The sequence below is a fragment of the Aethina tumida genome, chromosome 3 (assembly GCF_024364675.1).
Source record: "Aethina tumida isolate Nest 87 chromosome 3, icAetTumi1.1, whole genome shotgun sequence".
Lineage (NCBI taxonomy): Eukaryota > Metazoa > Arthropoda > Insecta > Coleoptera > Nitidulidae > Aethina > Aethina tumida.
In genome coordinates, this window is record NC_065437.1 from 24605376 (window position 1) to 24630531 (window position 25156).

At 32.2% G+C, this 25156-nt stretch overlaps 5 protein-coding genes across 6 annotated transcripts in view; 3 read left to right on the forward strand and 2 right to left on the reverse strand.

Moving 5' to 3' along the window:
• Positions 1-9908, forward strand: part of LOC109593980 (max dimerization protein 1) — a 186785-nt gene extending 176877 nt beyond the window's left edge. The window contains exons 5-6 of the mRNA XM_020009123.2: positions 65-272; positions 7239-9908. Of these exons, the coding sequence (XP_019864682.1) occupies positions 65-272; positions 7239-7375 (345 nt within the window). The 3' untranslated portion in view covers positions 7376-9908. The remainder of the gene's footprint in view (positions 1-64; positions 273-7238) is intronic.
• An 86-nt stretch (positions 9909-9994) lies between these two features.
• LOC109593981 (uncharacterized) lies at positions 9995-13288 on the reverse strand. Its single transcript, XM_020009125.2, has 4 exons — positions 13166-13288; positions 12925-13115; positions 12635-12868; positions 9995-12585 (listed from the first exon to the last, which is right to left on the reverse strand). The coding sequence occupies exons 1-4, from the start codon at positions 13188-13190 to the stop codon at positions 12400-12402; spliced, it is 636 nt and encodes a 211-aa protein (XP_019864684.1). The 5' UTR covers positions 13191-13288; the 3' UTR covers positions 9995-12399.
• A 468-nt stretch (positions 13289-13756) lies between these two features.
• On the reverse strand, positions 13757-15205 carry LOC109593963 (arginine-hydroxylase NDUFAF5, mitochondrial). Its single transcript, XM_020009103.2, has 5 exons — positions 14832-15205; positions 14619-14770; positions 14230-14569; positions 14036-14178; positions 13757-13980 (listed from the first exon to the last, which is right to left on the reverse strand). The coding sequence occupies exons 1-5, from the start codon at positions 15121-15123 to the stop codon at positions 13834-13836; spliced, it is 1074 nt and encodes a 357-aa protein (XP_019864662.2). The 5' UTR covers positions 15124-15205; the 3' UTR covers positions 13757-13833.
• On the forward strand, positions 15206-16031 carry LOC109593964 (alpha-ketoglutarate-dependent dioxygenase alkB homolog 6). Its single transcript, XM_020009104.2, has one exon. It carries the CDS (start codon positions 15300-15302, stop codon positions 15936-15938), a length of 639 nt encoding a protein of 212 aa, XP_019864663.1. The 5' UTR covers positions 15206-15299; the 3' UTR covers positions 15939-16031.
• Positions 16032-18095: 2064 nt separating this feature from the next.
• LOC109594001 (monocarboxylate transporter 3) overlaps positions 18096-25156 on the forward strand; it is a 33955-nt gene continuing 26894 nt past the window's right edge. Inside the window, exon 1 of one of the 2 annotated variants that reach the window (XM_020009165.2) lies at positions 18096-18254. In XM_020009165.2, the coding sequence (XP_019864724.1) occupies positions 18180-18254 (75 nt within the window). In that variant the 5' untranslated portion in view covers positions 18096-18179. Of the gene's footprint in view, positions 18255-24427; positions 24762-25156 lie in introns of those variants that run through there. The other variant, XM_020009166.2, reaches the window with a different exon arrangement.

Below are 25156 nucleotides of genomic sequence, written 5' to 3' on the forward strand. Positions count from 1 at the left end.
TGCCACATTTTGAGAGTCGATTAATCAATTTTGTTTACTTATTTTTTTTTCTTTTTAATTACAGAATTTGGAAGACAGAGAAAGAAAACACTCGTCGTACAAAGATCAATTGAGTCGCGAACACAGGTACCTGAAGCGACGATTCGAACAGCTGTCTACCCACCATGCCATGTCGAAGAGGCGCTCCGTGTCCGAGTGCTCTTCGTCCACTGTCTCCAGCACCCACTCGACGACGTCGCATTCGTCGGCACCATCACCTATTTCCGAATCGGGTAAATATTACAATTATATATTATATATAAATTCAAGTATTCAAACACTAGCTTACAGGAAATCAAGTTTTCTGTGGTAAAATTTTAGAAATCAAGATTTTTTTTGGATTAGTAAAAAAGTTTACCAAATTCTTCTGCTCTCTTTAACATTGAGATTACCTTCTGAATAAGCCAGATGAGTTATCTTTCATTTTCTCATCTGGAACAAAAAAACTGAAAACTTGATTTGTAGACTAGTATCACTAGTACCTACACTTTGAAAATATGGTGGATGCGATGTATTCATGCGCATTCACCACGTTTTTATAAATGTTTCTGCAGATTCAACTTTTGCCATTAAACATGTATTAAAACGGTTTAAGTTCCGCAAAAAGACACTAACCCAAACTACAATTTAATAATTCACAAGGGAAAAACTGATTTCCTCGCTGCGAATTTTTTATGTGGGAAATATTTTCCACGCCTCATTTAATACAGATACATATTTATGACACAGAAGTATTATACTCCGTGCAAAATGAAGTAACGAATTTTCCGTCCGTGAAATATGAAAGATGTATTCATGAGTTCAGTCATGCTGTAAATGGGAATGAAAAAATGCATCAGTTCTGATTAATGCGTGTCTCACAGGCTGAAATCAAATTTTGTTTTATTTGTATTTTATAGTGTATTGAGGAAAATTTTGCCTGCGTTTGTGGGTATTTTGAGAAGAAAATTTAACAACTTTGAAATTGTCGGGAGTTTTCGCTTCTGTGAATATGTACAATAGTTTTGCATTGTTTGAAAGCGAGTGAAAAGCGTTCACGCTTATAAAATCAACGACTTTGTCGGATTGAAAACAAAGGGTCGAACAATTTATGTGATTACGTGGATGTGTGAAATAAACAACTCTGAATGTGAGGCAAATCCAACTTTATATTCACCAATATAGTGATTTTATTGATGGATTTAGACCCATGCGAACACATTACGTAACGATTTATTTAACATTCTATTTAATGAAGAGGGATTATGAGTTCAAAGGGAATATCAAGAAGATGAAAGCCTTGGTGTGTGTGAAGTGTTCAAGTCAATATCTTCTATTATATATTTCACTCAGATGACTTAGTGTTTTACAACGGTAAAATTTGATAATTTAAACATAAAAAATATATTTTAATTACAACATAAAGTATTAAGGCTTGTCAGATAACTGTTACAGAAATGAAATTTGAGTAAAGACAAATTTTACAGTGCCATAAACTACTCCCGTTCAGTGAAATAAATCCGTATGGCCTCATACAGTGCAAGTATGATTAAACCGACATAAAACTAAAAAATAAACTTTATTCGTTGCAATATAAAGTGCAATATAATTTATTCGAATATTACGTCGGCATAAATAAAAATCCTTCGAATACCGTTTTTACGATTTGTAAACAAGTTTTATTGCAACATAGAAACGTTCGAAGAGATTATCCCAATAAACAATTCCGTATCTGTTGTTTACGCGCATAAACAAAAATTTGCAGTCAAATATTGACCCATAAGCATATTTGTGCGCAATCATCGGTTGTACCGAATAGCTGGAAATGTTGTGTGACAGCAAATAAATGGAGAAACGTTCGGCCATTACGAGATTAATGTTTTTGATGAAAAGTAATTTGGAATTCGCGTGCTTCTTCATGTCATAAAGTAGTGAAACGTGTTACGCTCATCGTTCAGGTATCCTATTAACGGATAATGTGGCGGTTGCCACAAAAAGTTTCCAATTAAATTTTATGACGTCGGCGTTGCATTTTTTAAATAATGAACGACATTTAAATCCGCCCGGTGAATACTGCTTTACGACCGTTATATGTGAAATGCTAAAAGCTCGCGTTTATGTATGAAGTTTCGTACTTATCTGGAATTAAATCGAAAAATGGTACGGGGTAATGACGTAAAAGCTTGTAACTGAATGACAGGGAACATGATAAATCGGCTTATTCTGTTTTCAACTCGCTTAATTCTAGAATTAAAATAATAATAATATGAGAACATGATTTTAATAGGTATTTAAAATCATCATTGTACAGGGTCCTTAATTTACATCGACAACGCGTAAGTGTAGATTGATTCATAATATTCCTGACAAAGTATTAGAGTCAGAGGTCAATAACATGTTTTCTTTATTTGTGGACTAAAAAAATCGAATATTTTTTTTACCTTCTGACACTGAAAAGTTGGTTTCTAGACACCTTTTAAAAATGCTCTCCATACATAAGCTCTTAATTTTAATAAGAAGATCCTCCTTATATCAGTTTTCCTTTTCTTTTTCAGTTCAATATGGCAAAATCCATATGTCGTCATTATTTGATCGTACAAAGAATTTCTATTTATTATAGGAAATTGAATGCTCTACAAAAAAGGTATCAAAGGTCAAAGATCAAAGTTTGAAGAATTTAATAAAAATGTCTTTTCTACTTCTAAATTTAATATAAATATTATAAAATGTACAACATATATTTTTGTAGTAAATTAAATAAAAGAAAGTAATCTTAAAAATTTAAATTTATTTTGAAAGAATAACAATTTTTAAGACTTATCTTTTGTTACTAAATATATTTCAATTTCATAAGCTCCTGAGCTTGTGTCTTCTTGTATATAACTGTAACCAAATAATTAACACATGATTCTTATGACATAGATAATTCATTATCTCAAAATAATAATTTAAATGGATAAATTTTAAATATTTATTAAAAAACTATTAAAATCAGTACGCATTAGGATTCGAATGCGTATCATGGAATTGGTTAGAATAATCGATTAACCACAAAAAACCTTTTTTGTATAGCGTTTAATTTCCTACAAAGATATATATGTTGCACATTTTATAATATTTATTTATCTACGAGTTATACCTCAAAAATAGTTAAAGTGGGTTGTCAGGAAGAATATCGATGTTTTATTGTGGAATTGTGGAATAATACAGAAAAGCAAGTAGGATCAAAAATATTTTTAAATTATTATTTATTATTTTCTTGTATACACGAAACTTGTACATTAAATTATTAATTCGGAATGGTAAAAAATATATCAAATTAATTGGATTTCAAATAACCATCTAGTGAAACTAAGTTTGTCTAATGACGATAGTAAGTACTTGATAATAAATCGAATTTGATTGATGAAAAAGCTTTCTTGGAAACAAGATTACTGTATTGGCATGTTGAGTATTGAAATTGTTACTAATTTTAGTAATACACCATTTTAATATTAAAAAAAATAAGTTTTTTAACAAATAAAAAACTTATTTTATTTCATTATTATAATAAGGAAATAAATAAAGAATCAAATAAATTTGTCCACTTTTGATATAACTTCATTCATTAGAAAAATATTTTAATATTTTTTTAATGAATTGTTCTATTTTAGTTTAAATAACAAAATAGTTTAAGGGTTATAATAAAATTTCTAATTAAAATTAAATAGATTAAAAAATCTTAAAATTAAGAAATATCTTGTTTACATCCATCAAACATTAGTGGCGCATTCGCCATTTCTAAACAATGTCGAGAATAAATTTAATTGTTTCGCCACATTTACAACGTCTAATAAGTCGTATCCGCCGTGTAATAATAATAAAACAAGAGAAAACACCTGAAACAGTTGTGCCGTAAAACAATATTGGGCGATTAAGGAAGACGGTGGCAATTTGTGTGGAACAATATACACACCGTCGCCGGACTGGAAAGTTCGTGTGAACTTTGCAGTGTAAGTAGGTTCGAGCGTGGAACGCGAACGGTGATCGATTTGTGTCGTACATCCCAGCCAGTGACCGTCGCGTTATCCGAATGCAGAACCGACGTGAGCGCAAACAGTCCGCGAACTCCTGTCAAATATTTGTCTTACACTGTTTCTGTGTCCCCCGAACCACGGCTCGTTGCCGATCGAATTCGCATTGTTCGGTGGCAGGGAAGATTTTACAAAGATTCGAACTCGGACGAAACGCCGACGACCGTTCACTTTTTATTCTCCCGCCCGCGCTGAAGTTTCGTAACGGCTCAATGGTGGAAATTGACTTCCATTGACGAGTTTCAATGTTGAGTCATGTTTCTAGTAAAAAGAACTTAAATTATCGCTCATATGTAGGGCAACAAATTAAACAACATAATTTTATTAAAAAAACGATTCTTTTTAATTTAAATAATTTTTTAATTATCTTTATTTATATAGTTTTTATAAAACATTTTAATTCGGGCAGTGTTCATAAGTAAAGCAATCAAACCGTATATTCACTACAGTTGATTTTATAATTTATTTATCTGTTCAACATCATTCTTTAAAGCTAAAAATACCATTTGTCCATTTATCGACACAAATTAAACAAAAAATTGTAGAGTTCCGGAATGTTGAAAAGCAGAGTAAAATTGCAGTGGATTTAAATTTAAACAAATCCATCATTTCGAGAACGATTTCCAAATTTAACAGAAGGAATACACCGGAAGAAGTTCCCAAAAGTGGTACAAAACGCAAGGCTAACAGAGCCGATTGCAATTATTCAAATCTGATGGCATTTCATGGGTGAGAAGACTAAATAATGAAAGGTATAATCCCAAGTACACTAGACCTACTGTGAAACTTGGTAGAGGACACGTTATGGTTTGGGGATGTTTTTCTGGGTTTGACCTGATTAAGATAGACGAGATAATGTATGGTTTCGTTTATCTTGAGATTCTGGACAATCATATACTTCTATTTGCTCATAACATGAGTTTAAGGTGGACCTTCCAGCACGATAACAATCGGAAACAGACGTCTAAGTTAAAAAATAGTTCGCTTCTCAAGCAGTACGTGTAATATATTGGCCAGCACAAAGCCCAGACCGCAATCCAATTGAAAATCTTTGTGATGAATATGATTGAAAATCCATGCAAAAAGACTGTCAAATTTTAATGAATAAAGAAGTTTACATTAAATGGAAATAAATATCAAACTAATAAACAATTACATTGTCGTATTGTTTTTATCAAAAATACCACATGGCAGACTATAATATGAGCAAAACTTTTTAATCTTTGTATATTTTTTTCCTTTCGTATCTCTGCCTTATAAATTTGTTTTCCTTTATTTATTTAAAAGTAGAGGAAAGCAGCAATTTATTATAATTGTATTTACAATATATAAATACAGTCTATTAAAATGAATCAGTAGGAAGACGATAATACCAGTATAATAAAGCCAGTCTTGTGTTCTAATATTATGTATTTCTATATAAAACACAAGAATTGAAATGGATTGAACAATTTGACCTATTTAGATTAAAGTCTACTTCATTTATTGTTTACAATTCAACAAATGTATTTTATGTCTTTTATCTACATAAGTATATTGTACTACTTTTTTAAAATGTTTTTATTTAAACTAAAACTATCTTTTATGGTACAATAAACTTTTTATTATTATGAAATTTCATAAAATCAGTTAAAATGTTATAAAATTTTTAAAATTGCATTAACTGCTTTTATTAGTACAAGTTGCATTTCATGTAAAACGCTGAACATACGATATAAAACTATACATTTTACTACAGTCCGTTAAATAAAAATATAAACCATCCCTTAATATAGTCGTGTAAAACAAATTAAATTGCTACTTTGTATTAGTGTACGTTTTATATCAGTTTTACTCATAATCAGCGCAAAGCCAAATAAATCTGTTTAAAAATTAATCAATTCGGAAAAGTCAATAATCAAATTAACAATCATCGATCGGTGTGGGTCGTCATACAGTTGTCATTTCATTCGCTGTCACAATCAAAATTTCAATTTAGTGCACAAATGAGTTGCAGAAGAGTCGAAGATAGCGGGCCCCAAGGGGGCCCCAGTGAGGCCGTGAAAGATATGATACTCAACATGACACAATTCACGAAAGCATCCACCGATCTAGTAATGCAAATGAATGACCGTTTGGCAAAAACTACCGAACTCAGCAAATCTCAAACGGGCGTGGCCTCACCCGACACTGACAAAGACAGCCTCATCAATGGATTCTTCACCTGTAACACATCCGGAAAATGTTGCGGTCAATCGTGCGCACCTTGTTTGTTCTACGAAGACAAGGACATTCTGAACGAGTACATTCAAGACTATTCGAAATCGGCGAAGTACAAGAGAAAAGGGCCGGCAAAAATGGACGAGAACGGCGAGTACGAGTGCAGATGTGACGAGTTCAGAAAGTACATTAAGAAAAAGCAGAACAGGAGCGAAACGGAGTGTGCTTGCGACGATATGGAAAACGAGGACGACGATCTTGTTGATGAAGACGAGTGTGGTTGTATTGCAGCGGACATAGGTGTCGCTGGCAAAAAGGAAGACAAGATATTCGAAGTTAAAAAGAAACTTGATACCTACATCAAAAAGGCACGGAAGTACAGAAAGGAATATTTGGAATTGACGGGAAAGGTGGACGAGACCAAAGCCGAGGTAGATCCTTCGGAAGCAAATAAAATTAAATTAAAGAATGTCAGCCAACGTTTAATTGGCAATGGTCCCACTCCACAAGTCGAGGGAGCTAAATGTTGTGGAAGATACTCGTAAAGGAAAGAACGAAACGGAACTTGAAATAAAGCAATATGAAATATCAAAATAAATTTGTGCACAAAAATTCCATGATTTTCTTTTCCAAATGTATTTAGAGTTTTTGCTCAGCATTCTTCTTATGTATTACATAAATATAGTAATTTAATATAATTATAATAATAATAATAATAATAATAATAATAATAATAATAATAATATAGGTTCATAATCGTGCATCAACTTAAAAAAACAGAAATGTTTAATTTCCGACATTTCTATCATGAATGTACGATTCTGGAACTATGTGAGTTAACGCGCCTGACCGAAGTAAATAACTTCGGTCATGCGCAATTGTTGAATGTAGTTAGAGACGCCATCTACCGCTCAATAGCAACTGCTCATTCGATTTTTTTCGTTTTAGACGAAGTCGACGTGATCGGTTACACGAGCACCCAGAGCGACACCGACGACCACTCCAGTGTCCAGTCGGCGTCGAGCGACAGCGGCGTTGCCATGTCGACTAGCCGCCTCACCCTCTCCGAAATGGACGTCCTGTAGGCGGACTGAACCTGCCGCCTGCAAACGCCGCCTCTATTTCCCCCACCAACACCCCAGACAACACGACCCCCCTTCCCCTTGTGTCCCCCATCCCTCCAACGCATGTCAGACAAAAGTTGGCTGTGGACACGTTTCATACGCCAGTATAAAAAACCCCCCAAACAATGCGACGTGTCTCCCACCTAGTCAACGAACACTTCTGCTGTCTGTCTTCTCCAGATTATCATCGTGTTTCACAATATAAATTATTATTTATGATTGTATATTGTACATATTTTAAATCTAAATCAGGTTAATAATAATGTTTTACTATTAATTCATTGAGACGGCTGACTGCCCAAGGGCCGCGGCGCAAATCAGCTTTCCATAAGACAAAATAGTCAAATTGAACACGAAACCTTTTCTTCTGTAGTAAATCACCAAGAATATAATCCTCCAAGACATAAGTTAATCTATGAATTGACACACATCAAGCAGAGATTTTTATCGTTTTAACCAATCAGTCCCATTTCCTAGAACAACTAACAATTACAACGAATCAAAGTCGTATTATTTCCACAAGTGAACAAGGTTTCGTGTAACAACAGACCAAACATTAACTTTCCTTACTCTCACCTATACTTAGTATCATTTATTAATCTCTCCCGTTTTCTCACAGTGCAAACTGCCTAGCAAGAAACTTCTATCGAGGAACTCCGTTAATGTTGTGTTTGACTCGTTAAGAATTGTTTATATATACATATTTTAATTTGTTTCACGGATGTTTCCTGTGAACGTAAATTAGTGAAAATTAGCCCAAATGGCGAGGCTGGCCCTCCCACATAATATGATCTTTCTTCGGACGTTGCACTGCGAAAAAGTACTACAACAATTAAATTAGTTGGTAATGGGTTGTAAACCGACGAGCTCAGTCACTCGGGGCTCCCTGAAAACAAACACAAATGCGCTCGCGTGCCCAATTTCGCTCCAAAGAGCACCAAAAATCATCTCCGACAACTGGAGTAAAGTTACTTGTAAATGTATAAAGAACAAACGGACCAGTCACGTTAAACTCGTCGTTAAATTATCATAATCCGGGTCATGTATTTGAGAACACAGTTCAGTCTGAAAGACTACCGAATTTATGGCCGCGTCGAACGTTTTAATTTGACTGGTCCGAGAATAAAACTGTACAGTGTGTTAGTATGAGATCGGTGTGTACGGTCGGCCACTATGTCAATCTTAAGAAAAAATAAATTGACATGATCTCGGGCTTATCGTCGCTCCCAACATCGGATAGCATTCAAAGAGTACAAATTCTTTAAGTGTCCCGAAAAGAGGGACTTTTATTTTTATGCCGCGGGTGGGTCGTACAGAACTGTACACAGTGTTCAAGGAATCGCACGGAATCTGATCTGATCAATGGGAACAACAACCTTTTGGTGATATTATACGCTTCGGAATCTCTTTAGATGGATTGCAGGGTAGGATGTCGCGCGATTCCGTGGACATCGTGTATACCAGCTCAATCACGGACCATCCTCGTAAGAACTGAGCCTCTTGATTAGGGTATGACTGTATGTATGTTTGAGAGATTGACAGGTGATTGCACGGGTACTGTGTTACGGTTTTGTTCGTTGAAAGCTGTCCGCCCGACATCTACGTTTTTAAAACACAGTATTGTATTAGAACAGGTAGTTGGGTAATGGTTTCCAACGAACAGATCCAGATGTACACAATGGAATAACTTGTGGCAACCATCGGATGAATACCCTCCGTCTAATTTTGTGAGGGCCCTCCATGACTATATCCACTTATTTTTGTAAAGTATTGTATAAGGAACGAGAGAGAATAGATTGATCGCAGATTCTCCGATTAGATTGCTTCAAGATGATCCACTGGAAATTTTCTATAAATGTCTGCTTCTATTAGCCTACAGATTGCAAAACTATAGAATCCTTTCAATGTCTGTTTACTTAAAAAATAAGGATGCTTTTTTTGCAAAACATATGAATGTGTAATACCGATCACTTGCGTTTTCTGGTTGAAGCTATAGCAGCAAAATGAATTTGTTTTACAACCCAACTCAAATTTGATCAAGTTTATTAGAGTAAAATCAATTTAAATTGTTGCTTTATGCCAGACCAGTTGCTTCCCTCCCGTTGCTACCATAAATGATCTTTTAAATGTAAAGTGGTGCAAGGATTGTATTCTGCTTCATATTTAACAGAGTCATAAAATTGTAGCAAATCTTAGTTACGTAGTTCTGCACTCCTGTCACCTGCATCAACTCTTCTGGTTGTATGAGATAATAATAATAATTGTATATAAATACTTGTATTATTATATATTGCATTGTTCTTCAGTTCTTTCTGTTTTCAATTAAATATAAAAAATGAAATGTATTATTGAAGTTTAGATTGTGTTATATTACTTCACTGTTTCAAATTTATACTACTCGTCCACATGTTATGATTATATTTTAAATATGTCAATATTGTTTGTACAAATAATGCAATATTAGGTATTATTAAATATACATAAATTTCAATTATTCGATGTTTTATTTTCCCTTAAAAAGTAAATAATGTATTATGTGTGGAAACGTGTTAAAGGTCTAATGTTAATAAAAACACAATAGTTACATAATTCATTTACTACAATAACATTTAATACAACATTCAAATAAAATAATTGATTTCACAAATTCACAACATTTGGTATAATTGAGTTTACTTAATGCTACAGCGTTTTTATATAAATATAAACGATACACCCAACATTTTTGAAAAGTTTTTTGGTCACAATTTTGATGTTTATTTTTTAGTTATTGGAGCAATATCGATCACAAATAATTGTATGAGATATGAGCATGAAAATAAACAGTGCAAAAATATGGCTGTGACATTTTACACGTATTTTAATTAACAAATTGACTTATGAAACTTTTTGAGGCTTATATAGGTTGTTCCGTTTTGTTTCTCCCAGTAAAACACAACCATCAAAAACTTTGAACATACAGTAACATAACTACAATTTACTTTGTTTTAACTCTTGCATATACATATTCAAAATTCCAGGAGAAACAATTGGAAATTAAACTGAAATATTTTTTTATTTTCATTTGAAATAAATCTGATGGAATGAACAACTGGTACTATAAAAATATCACATTGTACCGCTCGGAGATCTGAATCTAGTGAATGAGGATCAGTGTTCCAGGAAATATAAAAATAAATCGCTCTAAACAATGTAATTGCCTTTAAGCAATAGAAGAGTGTATTATGTGTTAAAAAGTTTGAAATAGTCAGTAGATAAAAGTACAATCACCGTTAACAATAAGCCATACAACTATTATCTACTAATTTTTCACACATTTTACTTCTCGTACAAACACGTCAAAAGAATATACCATATAATTTTATAGCAACATTCAAAAATCTGTAACCATACGAATAATTATGAACGTGTCATCCTAAGAGCAAATGTTAGTTAATAAACTTCTATAATAAAATATTTTAACAATTGTCGAATAATTAACAGTCACAACTAACATATACTAAATTTTCTAAATGTATAGATAAATTATATGAAATTGTCGAAATTTTATATAATTTTAATTCGTCATAATTTTAAATTTACAACTTATTAACGAAATGTTAAAGCCACATTTTCCAATTGTAGATTAGGCAAAGTATTTCAAATAAGCTCGTGTGTTTAATATATTTAGTTAGCTAGATAAATGTATTTCAATCAAAGTTCTAAACAATTTCCAATTTCGGTTATAAGAGTATTATAAACACTAGTTAAGCATATAATCGACAGTATAAAAATGTTATCACAAGCAGATTTTGAACAGTATTAAACTGCTTTTTGAACAATGTTCTATGAAACTAATCCCAATAACTATTGCTATCATGTTCACAACAATTATCAAGACAATTTCCTTAGAATAGCACTTGGCAATATGCTTCAACCTGTGTTAAACAGAAGTGGTTGCTTTTCATTTATAATTCGTAATCCACTTCAGATTATTAAAAAAATAACATAACTCAATTCTCTTTCAATTCCATATACTAAAAGATAGGAAACGTAGTTTGGAGTATACATGTCTAATTTATTAATCCTTTTATATACGTATTTTTCAAGACTATGTATTTATATTAGTATATTAATAAGATATTTTATTATACTTCACAAGATCAACTTCAGAACAATTTTAAAATTTAAATAAAACTATTAAACATATAAACAAATCAGACTTGAAATCATTGCACTAGAGGTCGCATTTTTACATCATATAACTTATGGAATGTATAAATATTATTAACAAAAAATAAATAAATAACTTATAATAAATATTATAATGGACATTGAAATTTTGTATATTTTCCTTAAATTATTTATATAATTTAATTTAGGTTATTATTTTTAAATGAACTGATTCATGTTTATTAACATGTATGTGTAAATGTTCATATTTGCTGGTTATTAAGTGTGACAAAATCACATGATTCACTTGTAGCGTCAATATTTACGCATTTCATTAGTGACCTAGTTTTATAAGAGAGCAAAAAAGAGTTTAAATTTATATTTTTATAATCAATTTACATAAAAATTTCACTATCACCTAAATAAAAATAATAAATACATAAAAGTTACATTTATATAAGTCCTAATTTCGTTTTGCTCAGTTCAAAATTATCGAAAAATCTAATTTTACACAAAATTACATAAATTAGTGCTATAGTCAACTAGAAAAATTAAACTCTACTTTTAAGTATATTGTGTGAAAGTGTCTTCTGTAAACAAATTTGATCACAGCTAACTGTTACTTTATTTATTAAGTGACTTTCCTCTTTTTTGCTTTCTTTTTACATGTAAGTAATAATGACTAAATATTATGTATGACCAGTACATACCTGGCCAGAAAAAGACAAAAACATAAAATATTAAAAATATTAAAACATAGAATAAATAAAAATCTGACTAGAATATACCTTATATCACTGTTTATAGGAATGCTTGGTGTTTCTATGGTTCTCTCAATCTTCAGCCATTAACCTTATACTATCTTCAGCAGATGATCTTAGTGAATTTGGAGTCAACAAAGAAAATCTGTCTTGATGATAATGATGGGATTTTGAAAAAGATTTTAATGGTGAAGTGTCACTGCCATCCCAACTTGAATGTTTTGGCTTCAACTCAGAAGATTTTGATTTTTCTTTTGTCTGAAATGAATCACATTATAAAACTATAAATAAAACTATAATCCCTTACATTCACTTCTACTTGAAGGGTTTCATCATCCCCATTAGGGAATTGGAACACCTTATAATTTGGGGATTTTGGCCAATTGGTGGGTGGTGGGCTCCTTATCATGTGTTCATGCATTTCTGGCAAAGATAATGGGTCCACATCCAAGTCTAGTGACAGTTCTTTGGCCATTAAATTGGCATGATCAGATTCCTCCTCCAAGTTATCTATGAGACTTTCCCTACTAGCAATTACTTGCTACAAGATTACATTCATAAGACAGGTGTTCATATAATTTTGTAGTGGATTTCTACCTGTATAAATGGGTTGTCTTGTCTTGAAGCCCTCAGTGTTTCCATATCTTGATCAATATTCCTTATTCTACCAGGTGTCAGAGTCACCGTTGAAACTGCAGGTGATGGAGGGCAAGTTACTGGCAAGTTTAAATAATAATCAACTGCGGAAACACTTAAAGTCGAATGTGCCCTCCCAACAGACTTTGAATCTGCAAAATATGTTTGATTTACACTGCAAACAACAAATTAACACATGTACCATTTCTTCTTCTACTGGTATTCATGGTTTTCGCTACAGTTGATCGTGTTTTGTTAAATTTTTCATTGATATTTGAGTATTATCGACTTTTGTTTATTTGTACGTTCAGGGCTTGACATTGACAAACATTAAAAATTCATGCGCAAACTGTGAAATCTTCTTCTTCGCCTGTGACACCACTAGCGAAACTAGAACTAATGGTAGTTCTGGGGTAGTTCTAAGGTTCTATTAATGTTTTATCATAGGATGTTTAAATAAGATCGAAAAAAATAAGGGTAGATTTAACAAGTTGCAGTGGTTATTATTGGGAAACCTAAGCCGGGAAACTGGCAACCCTTCTGCACCGGTGTACCGTTGGTTGTCACATGAGACACTTGCTGCTCCATAGCAATAATACCAATTTTATTACATTGATATTGCTATCAAGTACTTGCTTCGATAACAAAAATATTTAGTCATTTTCAATAACTGCCCGAAAGTCTTTGCATACTTTTAAGTAAAACTATATCAATTTTTATTTTTAAAGCTCAAAAGGGGAAAATAATAGTTACATAAACTGATTTTAAATTATAGCGCTAAATTAAAAATAAATTATATGAATAAACATATATTTAGCAAAAACTTCAGATATTCAGTAATAAAAAACTATATAAACAGGACAAACATAACTATTTCTCTTTATCATCTTTAACTTTCTTAACTTCTTTAACAATTTCATCCAGTCGATACAAATCTTTCAATGATACTTCGCCAGTTCCACGTTCCAATGGTTTGGGTTGTGTGGGATGTGGTTTCCACCCCAACATGTTAATTATCTGTAAATGTATACCATCATTTAATAATTATTGAACTATTAATGTTAATATTTACCTGAAATGTGGCAGGAACTGATTTTTTACCAGTCTCAGGGTCTTGTTTCCCATAAAGTTGTTGATAAATAGCTGCAGCTGCAAATTGTGTCTCGCGGTGTAAATGCAATGATCGGTTCAGAGCTGCATTACTCTCTGCCATTCCTAGTTTATTAAATGTATTAAGAATATATTAAGACAAATATGATATTGTACCTTTTAAATCCCACATGAGTTCAAACATTGATGGATAGTTGACAACAATTTCATCAGTATCAATTGTTAACATGGTAAAACCAGCTCTAGTTAATAAGTTTCCAATATCGCGAACTTCAGTAAATGGAGAAATGTGTGGTGACAAACCACCCCTTCTCTCTAACTCAGCCAATTGAAGGGAAGATCTCAACTCATACAAAGTGTCACCACCAAATACTGCAGCTAGTAATACTCCATCTTCTTTTAAACAGTTCAAAATCCTTTTGAAGGCGTTAGGGAGATCATTTACCCAATGCAAACTCAAACATGATATTGCAAGGTCCAACGAGTTTGGTTCAAACTAAAATGAAGGATAAGAAAAATGGTGTAATTTAATAGTAATACTTTACCTTTATATTTTCTTCATCCAAAATTTGTTTCCTGACTTTAATACCATCCATAACTGGTGCAGTGTCTAGATTTCTTTGGCTGATATCACATAAAATAAGTTCGTTTACTGACTCTGGTGATATGTGCTTCGAAACATATCCTCTGCTGCAACCTACAAAAGCCCTAGGAATAAATAAACTCAGTGTTCAGAGTTAACTCTCATATAGTCTTGCCTATGTCTGCAGCTAAGTTAAATTTTCTTTTGATGTCATAAACTCTATCAGCCAATCGATAACCAATTTCATCTTTGAGATAGTCATACACGTTAACATCACTGGCAGTCGCTGCACGCTCACGCTGAAGGGTTTTAGTTCTTCTATCAAAGATATTCATAGGACTGCTCTCATTTCGCAGCTTCCCCAGGAAACTGCTTGTTGACAAACACTTACATAACGTTAGACCGTCACTAGATTTTGCTAACAGTAAACACTGTTTCGAGATATGTCGTGTCTTTGCGAAAAACATAATGATAAGAAATTAGACTTAAATATAAGACATTGTTGCAGGATTCAAATTGTCATAATAATAAGTGAGGTTAGATTAAATTATATTGACATTCAAATGACATGTGTCAATTGCAGTGACACCGGCAAAAATGATTAACTTTAATTTCAATTATACAAACAAATCAAAGAGTTAAAATGGTAATTGATTTAGAAACATTCCGAGTGAAAAATGTTCCTCCAACAATTTACTACATTCCAAACTTTATCACCCCAGAAGAGGAATCACACATCATCAAAAACGTATACTCAGTACCAAAGCCTAAATGGACTTGCCTTTCCAACAGAAAATTGCAGGATTACGGAGGAGTGCCGCACGAAAAAGGTATGATACCTGAGAAAATACCAGATTGGCTACAAAAATATATTAACAAAGTGGCAGATTTGGATGTGTTTGATGGCAAAACCCCCAATCAAGTTTTGGTAAATGAATACCTACCAAAACAGGGAATAATGCCACACACAGATGGGCCACTTTTTTATCCTACTATTACAACAATCAGCTGTGGCTCAGGTACTGTACTTAAATTCTTAGAAAACAATGAAAAGAGGCACACAGTCTGTGAAGTTTACTTGGAAAGATTCAGTTTGGTGGTGGTTAAAGAAGAATTGTACACCAAGTATCTACATACAATAGAAGAGAAGGACTGTGATAGTTTGGAAAATTGTGCCAACTCCAATGTTATTCCTGAAAACATTCCATTAGAAAGAGGTACTAGAATTTCACTGACTATAAGAAATGTGCCAAAAGTGTGCAAAATAAAATTATTCAGATAGTTAATTTATATGTATTTGTATTTATTTTATAATGTTATACATTAAGTAAATGTTTATACTACTAATGATGAAAATAAAACATAATATTTTAAATTATTTATTATAAAACACAATAACTACAATATATTACAAAATTAAGATCAGTGCAGTCTTTTAGGGTTCTCTCTTTTAAAGTCCGCAAGCATTTTTGCGCTTTCTGCATCATTGCTGAAGACTTTCTGCCTTTCTGCCTCTATATCACCCATCCAAGACTCCCTGAATTAAAAAATACATTTGTAACTTAACATATTAATCTTGTTAGAGATAATTACCAGAGGTAGCCTCAGTAATTAATGTTTTAATTCAATATTAAATGTTGTTTTAGAATTTGTTTGAAACATCTTTTTAAGGTTATGTTAATAAATATAAAAATATACGTCAGTCCCAAAATTTATTAATTCTAGATTACCTAAATACAACAGCCGCGCCAATAAGTCCTACAAATCCTCCAAAAAGCAGAGGAAATCTTAATAACGTGGATTTGGGAATTGGTTTTGACATTTTAAAAATAGGTAACCTATAAAATACACATATTACTTCTTGTTTAATATTCACTCGATAATAACATTACGGTTTTCCAAATGTATTATCAAAAAATACAATGTTCCTGGAATGTATCACACATTATGTATGTAAACGCATGATTTATAATTTTTTCGTTACATAATTCGCCGGTTTAAGGTACACTTACACGAACGGTTATTAATATTAAGGTAGGTATGCATCAAAGATAGTTCGAACTTTATTTTTATTATTTGACAAACCCAAAAACTGTTCAAAAGTTAGGGATATCTGAAAAACTGAATAAGCTCATAGAAGATATGAAGAGCAGAATATACAATGTAGTAAATTTTAAATTAAATATGATGGATGTTGTGTTTCTGTGCAATTGGTCAATCTAATTTTATTTTTAAAAAAGTTGCGTACTTTATGGTCTTTCATTCATCATTGTTAATTTATGTCGAGTATTTACTAACGATCTTATAATAATCATTAGTCGAAGTGAAACTGTTAGAAAAATTATGACGAAAAAAATGGTTGAATTCGAAAAAGATGATTCAAATGTCAAAAAACAAACAAATCTTATCTTCAACTGAAATAAAAGATGCACCAGACAGAAATGGGACATGCTGAAATTATTACAAGAGTGTGAGAAGGTGGTTGATGGATGGGAGCTAGTTTGATCTTATACTTACAGGAAAAATTTTAGTTTCTACTAAGTCCAATTTTGACTTAGAATAACACTGTGAAATATGGTAGTGATTCAGTGCTGACGCTCTTAATAAATATGTTTCAATATAGAAAAGATCACAAATTTAAAATTGTGAAGAACTGGTTAAAAAACCAAAGCATGCTTATTTTGTCTCACCCAACTCACATCAACTCTATAGAAAAATGAACTCATCATTTCAATGCCACGGAGATGGACCAAAATTATAAAACAAAAAGGATGTATAGTGTTAATGTTAAATAAAATAACACAGATTTAATCTCTGCACATATTTTTTATTAAAAATTCTATAAGATAAAATAACAGCAGGTCAATATCCCTAATTTTTGAACATGAGCTTGTAATATTTAAATAATATTATTTGACATTCTAAACAGTTGGTTGATTGATTATATGGAATTATACATTTGGATTTATTTATTCTTTTAGTCTAGTAGTTTGTTGGGAATAAAAATATTTTTTTATTATATTTGTTAGAAATTTTATAATATTTAATAAATAAAAACGATAATTATAGAACTGTGTGCGTAGTCATAAATGTCGCCTCTAAGCATTATGCATTTTGAAATCCATCCCATCTTTTTCAAGAAAATTCGAGGCCACCAACTATCCGACAATCATCCCCCTTGTCTCGTCCCCGAAACATTTGTGGACCTCGCCAATCGGCAACAACAACAGCAACAACAAAAAACCCGCCAAACCGTAAAAAAACCATCGAAATTCAATAGGCCGAAAACCGGTCGCCGGCTCGGAACCATCGATCGGCTGGCTCCGCTTTAACCCCCATTTCGGCAGCGCCGTCGTGACGTCACCATCCCCCGTCGCCGGGACAACAGCAAAAGCGCTTGTGTAACGGGGTTGGCGGTTGCGGGCCAGGGAAGAGTGGCAAAGAGCGCGCCACACGCACAGCCGAAGCGGGTCCCGAGCCTCTGCCCCAGTCGGGTGTGCGTTGATGCCCCCACAGCGGGGCGATGGGGCAAGTGGAGAGCCGCGACGATGACGAGGAACCAGAGAAATGCGAGTCGAGACGGCCGTCCGACAATTTGGTGAGCCATGATTTCGATGTTCGATGTGTTAAGCTTTACACCTGGTATGGATGCGGGGTGCGTGACTGTGTGAGTGCGGTGCATGACACGCATTTCTGTTGGTGCATTGTGTCGGGGCGGCCGGCCAAACGGACCGAGATCTTAATCGAGGCTGATTGGCTTGCATTTTGATCGTGCAAAAAACTCCCGCATCAACAGCAAATCAGATTTTGTATTATTTCGTGATTATCCGAAAACACCTCTTGCCCTTTTAATCGTCGATGGTATTTTTATGTCGACGTCCAATAGCTTATTTAATTGCAGTCACGTAATTACAATTAACCAAATGTGCATTTGTTTAATACGATTTTGAAAAGAAGGTCGAATTAAATTAAGAAAATGTCAGGGTGTTAGTAAATTTTTTTAATATTCGAATGTGGGTTATTTAACTTGAAACGACAGTCCTGTAGAAAAGGGAGAATTTATGACTAGGAAGGGATTAGTGACCTTTTAATACATTTTCCAATAAGTACCTAATGCCATGGTAACTGTACGACTTCAAAGATGCTCTTTAAATAAGTTTTAGGCCTGAAAATTCCAATTGGAGACAAATTTAGGATCCTTGTGCTAAACTGAGAAATGGGACACATACAAAATCACTTAAATTCCCAGTTTCAGTTTGAATTACGAGATAACTTTTTGTATTAATATTATTTCTATGCTCCTAACATTGTTAATAAGTGTTACAACATGCTTATATAATTATGCAACTGCGAATGCAAATAAGTATTCTATTTGAGACGTTGATTACATTAAATATTTGTTAATAAAATTAATTATGTACAATCAAGCTGGATGCAGCAACTGTTTGTGCATATATATTTAATTATGTAATATTGATTGATTAGCTTTCAAACTAATTTTTATTTTAAAATCGTTATATATTTTAAGTTCGGAAGTGATTTAAAAGAACAGAGATAAATTAGTCAATTTTTTGATGTTACCTTCGGTTTAAACGACTGTCCTCAATTGACCTTTGATGCCGAACGTCCCTTGTTATTCTTCCTTGAAAATGGGATGTTACGTAATTACCAATTATTAAACTAAACAGACTCGTTAATTCTACATTTTACTCCTAAAACGATCACTAATAAAACGAAATACTCTAATTTTAGAGTCCATTAAATAAAATTCTTTAATTTAGGTTTGTTATGACTAACATGGAATTCGCATTACTCCTAAGTAAACTTATATTAGTAGTTTCATACACGTATTGATGGGTTATAAAAATCATTGATAAATGATAGGTGCAGAAGCAATATGTCCCAGTTTCCGGAATGATCAATATAAACCAAACGTAAATCACATACAATAACCATGAATTTATTACATATGTGAACAGTTACAATTGAAGGATTTTATGAAAGAATATAAATCCGAAAATGATTGGACAGATCATATATCCAATAACGTTGTTACATTATAACATGAAATCTTTATTTTATTACATTATTAAGCGGCAATGAAATTTACTTTTAGAGATAATCATTTTGATCCGATTTTATTAATCAAAAATGTGGGTCATTAAGATTTTTATCTATATGGCACTTGAACGCGTGACTGTTTTTCCCATATAACTTTATTGTCTAACATGTACTTACATAGTAACATTTTATAGTGTATAAGAATATATTCTATTTGCAGTAAAGTAATATAAAGGATACTCTTATATAAAATTATTTGGATTATCTCCCAAATTTTGTTTACCTAGAAACACCTTGTGTAGTATATTAAGCCCTAACTCTTTTATTTAATGTGAACTCTTAAAATAATATTAATTTACTGTAATTGTTTATGTTAACTATTCTATTTTTATTCTATGAAATGTTACATATATTTTTTTGAATTGAGGTGGACATAAATATAGCAACTTGAATCTTGAAAGGGATGATTACACCTGTGTTATTTAATTTATCTTTAACACTATGTATAACAAACTTTTTGTTTTATAATTTTGTTCCATCTCTATGGTATAGTCTCGACCATTTTCAGAATATACAAGTCTATATTTTCTTCTATATATTTTCCTTGGTGTTGAATTGTTGTGATGAGTTCATCTAAGTTACTAAAATGTTTATGTGGAATTTGGTTATAAACGTATCCCACCATGTTTCCTATAAGATTGATGGCTGGAGATTGGGACGGTCAAGACAAAACATAGATGCTTTAGTCTTCTAAACAATTCGTCAAAATTTTTGATTTGTGTTTGGCAGCGTTTTCATTGAAACACAATTATTAAAAGCATCATTCTTTAAAGCAAATTGTTGTTTAATATATCCCTGTACATACATCAGTTAAACCATAATAGAATCTGCAACTCCATGTTTCACTGTAGGAATGACAAACTTTTTGTGTAGTTTAGTCCTTATTAAATAAAGTAAAAAACTGTTAATAAATAATCGATTTTAATACTCAGAGAACAAGACATAATTTTGTTGGTGTTGAATTGTTGTGATGAGTTCATCTAAGTTACTAAAATGTTTATGTGGAATTTGGTTATAAACGTATCCCACCATGTTTCCTATAAGATTGATGGCTGGAGATTGGGACGGTCAAGACAAAACATAGATGCTTTAGTCTTCTAAACAATTCGTCAAAATTTTTGACTTGTGTTTGGCAGCGTTTTCATTGAAACACAATTATTAAGAGCATCATTCTTTAAAGCAAATTGTTGTTTAATATATCCCTGTACATACATCAGTTAAACCATAATAGAATCTGCAACTCCATGTTTCACTGTAGGAATGACAAACTTTTTGTGTAGTTTAGTCCTTATTAAATAAAGTAAAAAACTGTTAATAAATAATCGATTTTAATACTCAGAGAACAAGACATAATTTTGTTCATTGAAAAATAAAATATTACACAATTTATTAAAGCTTATAATTAGATTGATTAGATCAGAAGTTGCTATAATTGTGGCCACTACTGTATATTTCAAACATACTATTTGTAACGTTACAATCTTTGATTCAATTACTTTTTCAACATATTAATTTAATTTATTAAAATAACTTAAATAATCTAATATTTTGAGGTGGAAAAAACACCTGAAACTTCAGTACCATAACAAAGTTTATTATTTCCATAATTATACTTTTCTGATTAATCTATATACATATTATATTAAAACATGGTGAGATATTAAAAATAGTTAAATAAAATGAGCAATATACATAGATAACTTAACTAACTAAAAATGTAGACTAAACGACTCATTAGATGATGTCTAATGAAATAATTAATACTCCTCGACAAATTGCAGCGAATCTTTTGTCCGCTTTGTTCTTAAACTCGGTCGATGATTGAACTTTGCTTATTTACTCGCATTTCCTGCTGATAAAGCTAAATCACGTTTCAGAAGTCGCACAGTTCGATTAAATAACATTTTTGCAATCGTTCTTGACCTATGACGAAGAACTGAGTTTGTATAGGTTATGATCATCGTCAATTTTCGTCAGATACATAAAAACCATTGAATTAACCATATTGATAAGGAACTTGAAAATTTAATTTCGAACAAAACATTGAATATTAAATTAAGATGGAACGCTTATTAACGATTTTCAATTGAGTCGACAACAACTGAATACCAAAATCAGCTGATTGTGAATAATTGCGGTACAGTCGCACCGCTTTGACGAAGTCGTGGACACAAAGCACCTAAGCACCTTGAACCTATTGAATTTTATTGTTGTACTAGGACTAATGAACCATCAGTGGAGATGGCGCACAATAAAATAAGTAAATTGGTACACTAGTGTATAGAAAATGGATTTTGAGCAATTTGCCAAATGGCACATGCGGCACGTGCCTCTATCAATGTATTGTTTGTGTAGTTTGAATAGACAAACATGTTTGCTAGCTAAATACATCTGTAACATGTTTGTACATCAATATGTACCGCAGTCATTACAATTTACTGTTTAACAATATGTTTATATTCATTAACTTACATTGTCCAAAATATATTTACTAAATTAATAAATCTGACAAACATATTTTCTAAAAATTTAACGAGTTTCCAAAGTGACAAAGCGAATTTCTTCATTGTGCAGCCTGAATGATGGACGTAGATGTGAATTATTAAATTGCAATACGTAAGTCTGTGTTCACCATTATTCCACGTCTGAAGTTGATGGAAATTAATGTCGACACAGATGTTCGCCTCTAAAAGTTCACACTGATAAGTCTTGATCGATACATAAAATTTGCTAATTTGCATATTCGTTTTTTATAATATAACTTTATTAATTTATTTAGGTAGTGATGATAAAATTTATAATTTTTATTAATTGTCAGTAACACTAGTTTACAGCGATGATACAGAAACTTTCTTTTACACTTTTTTATCAGTGACCCAGATAATGGTGTATTTGTGTTTTTCAATTTGCCCAGACTAACGTCCAGAGTAGCAAGTCCGATAGAGATGAATTATGAATGCCAACTCAGCTTTTTGATGTCAAAGAAATGTTTAGTTAAAAAGTTAGTAAATTATCGATTGAAGTTGTGACTCCTGCAATGTTTGGATTGAATATTCATCAGCTATCAATGGATTGGGTAACCGTTGGAGGGGTAATTTAATCTATTTTCTAATGAAATATCGTTATCGATCGGACTGATCATTCATTCTGGACGGTGGCAGTTTAGGTAAAATTGTAAAAATGGAAAAACATAAATATGCCATTATCTAGTTGAAAGGCTAAAACGAGAACATGAAAATGGGTTTTGTGTTCAATATTTAATACAAAAAATGTACCACTTTGTAGAGGCACATTGCTAATATAATAGTAGTGGCTCCAAAAACAGAAGAGCTAGTCCAAATCCGTCTTTGGACAATATTCAATAGGTTTTGTTTTTAAATGTGAGATTTTTTGTATGTATGTATAAACTGTCAACATACTTATTTATCACAATTAAGATTAATTTTTTTCTCCAGTTCAACAATAAAAAGCCCTAATAATATAAACATTAATTTATGGAATAATAAACTATAAAATAAATTTAAAAAAAGGAATTATACTTTTTGAAGATGAACAATATTTTGAAAATTGTATGATAAATAATGAATTTTGGTTTCATTATTTTTATATATTTTAGACTAACTTGTTTCTAAACCTTATTTAATTATAATTCCTTTAAGATTCAATTTGTTGCAAATTATAATGTGCTTATTAGTAATAATGTACAAAATAAACATAAAAAAATAACAAATGTGTTATTGTAACAAATACTTGAAAAATTGTGTGGAATTCTACGAAAAAATAAAACAAATCACTGCTTGAGACTTGGGATTCATTATTATATTTGTATGTGTGACTAACTTCGAAGTTCCTAAACTTCTATATTTTTTTAACGAGTTCAAAATAAATTTAAAAAATTAAGAATTATATTATTTGAAAATTGTCACTAATAAAATAGAGTGAATTGATTAAAAATCGTATAATTAATAATGAAAGTAAAAAAGAAGTTGCTGTTTAAAATTGAAGTCTTGAACTAATAGTCCTGGAATAGACGTAAGTCATTTAGAAAAATTAAAATATGCTTATTAGTAATAAAATACAAAAAAAATAAAAATTAAGCACTATATTATTTGTAAATTGTCACTAATACATTGAAAATCGTATGATTAATAATGAAAGAAGAAAAGAAGTTGTTGAAATTTTGAAAATTGGGCTACAATATTATTCACTGTTTGGGCTTTATTATTATATGTGTTGAACTGACATGTTCCTAAGTCCTTAATTACTATCGTCAGTATGTACGCACACATTAAAATCTATTAGTTACACGTACCGAGTTAAAATGGCGTAAATTGCGTTAAAGAGGGATTTACTAAAGTCGAAAGCAACATTAATCCACTGATAAAACCATATTTCGAGCACCACTCAAACGATAAACATCATCATAAAACGGCAACTTGTTAATCGCCAAAAAGCAATCATAAAATTCGAACTCAATAACAAAACCATCGGCCACCATTGGTCCGAGTTAACTAATTGAAAGAGTCATTAACTTGTCCAAATAATAAATCAGGCAACGATTAAATCGCCACGATGCGACCATATATCGGTCAGAACATGACGTCATCTATCTAGTGAATTTATATTTACAACAAAACTCGAGGCGTGAACAGTTGGAAAGCACTTTCGGTTGAGCGTACCACGTGTGAAGTGCTTGCAAAAATGGGTTCGCAAAAACGTATCTCGGCATTTTTCTTGAGAGGTTCCAGCGCGATTTTGGGCATACGCCGCCAGTGAAGTGAGTGTGAGGGAACCAAGTGCACCGTGCATCCGTGATCCGTCCAATAGCGGCCGGCTATTCGGTGGCGCGTTCGTTTGAAAACAGTTTAGTTTATTATTTTTTTATTTTCACGTATATTCCGTGAACGAGTGAAACGCCGCAAAAATGTCCAGTTCGAGGCTCAGCGAGATGGCCAAGCAGCCCAGGTCGAGGAAAATAAGCAGGGTAAATTGAATGTATTATGTTCGGTCGTGGAAAAACGAATGGAAAACGGTGCGATGTGCCAATTTTGGGTGCCCATTCCGCGAATGTTTATTTTAAAATTAACTTGTGTTGTTGTGGTGTCTTTCGGTTATATATAAGGTTATTTAAATAGACAAATCGAATTTGCGTGTGCACAATTTAATTGTGCGATTTTTACGCCGGATATCACATGTCACGTGAAAAGCCCGCAAAAGTGCAATAAAAAAAATCGACGACGTTCTCTCGACTACATGTTTTAGTTTGTGGGACTGTACGTTTGGGATACGTTAAATTTCATTATTTGCTGTGACAACATAGATAAAATGTCTGCTGATAATTGAAGTGATTGCTGAATTTGTACAGGGTTAATGTTGTTA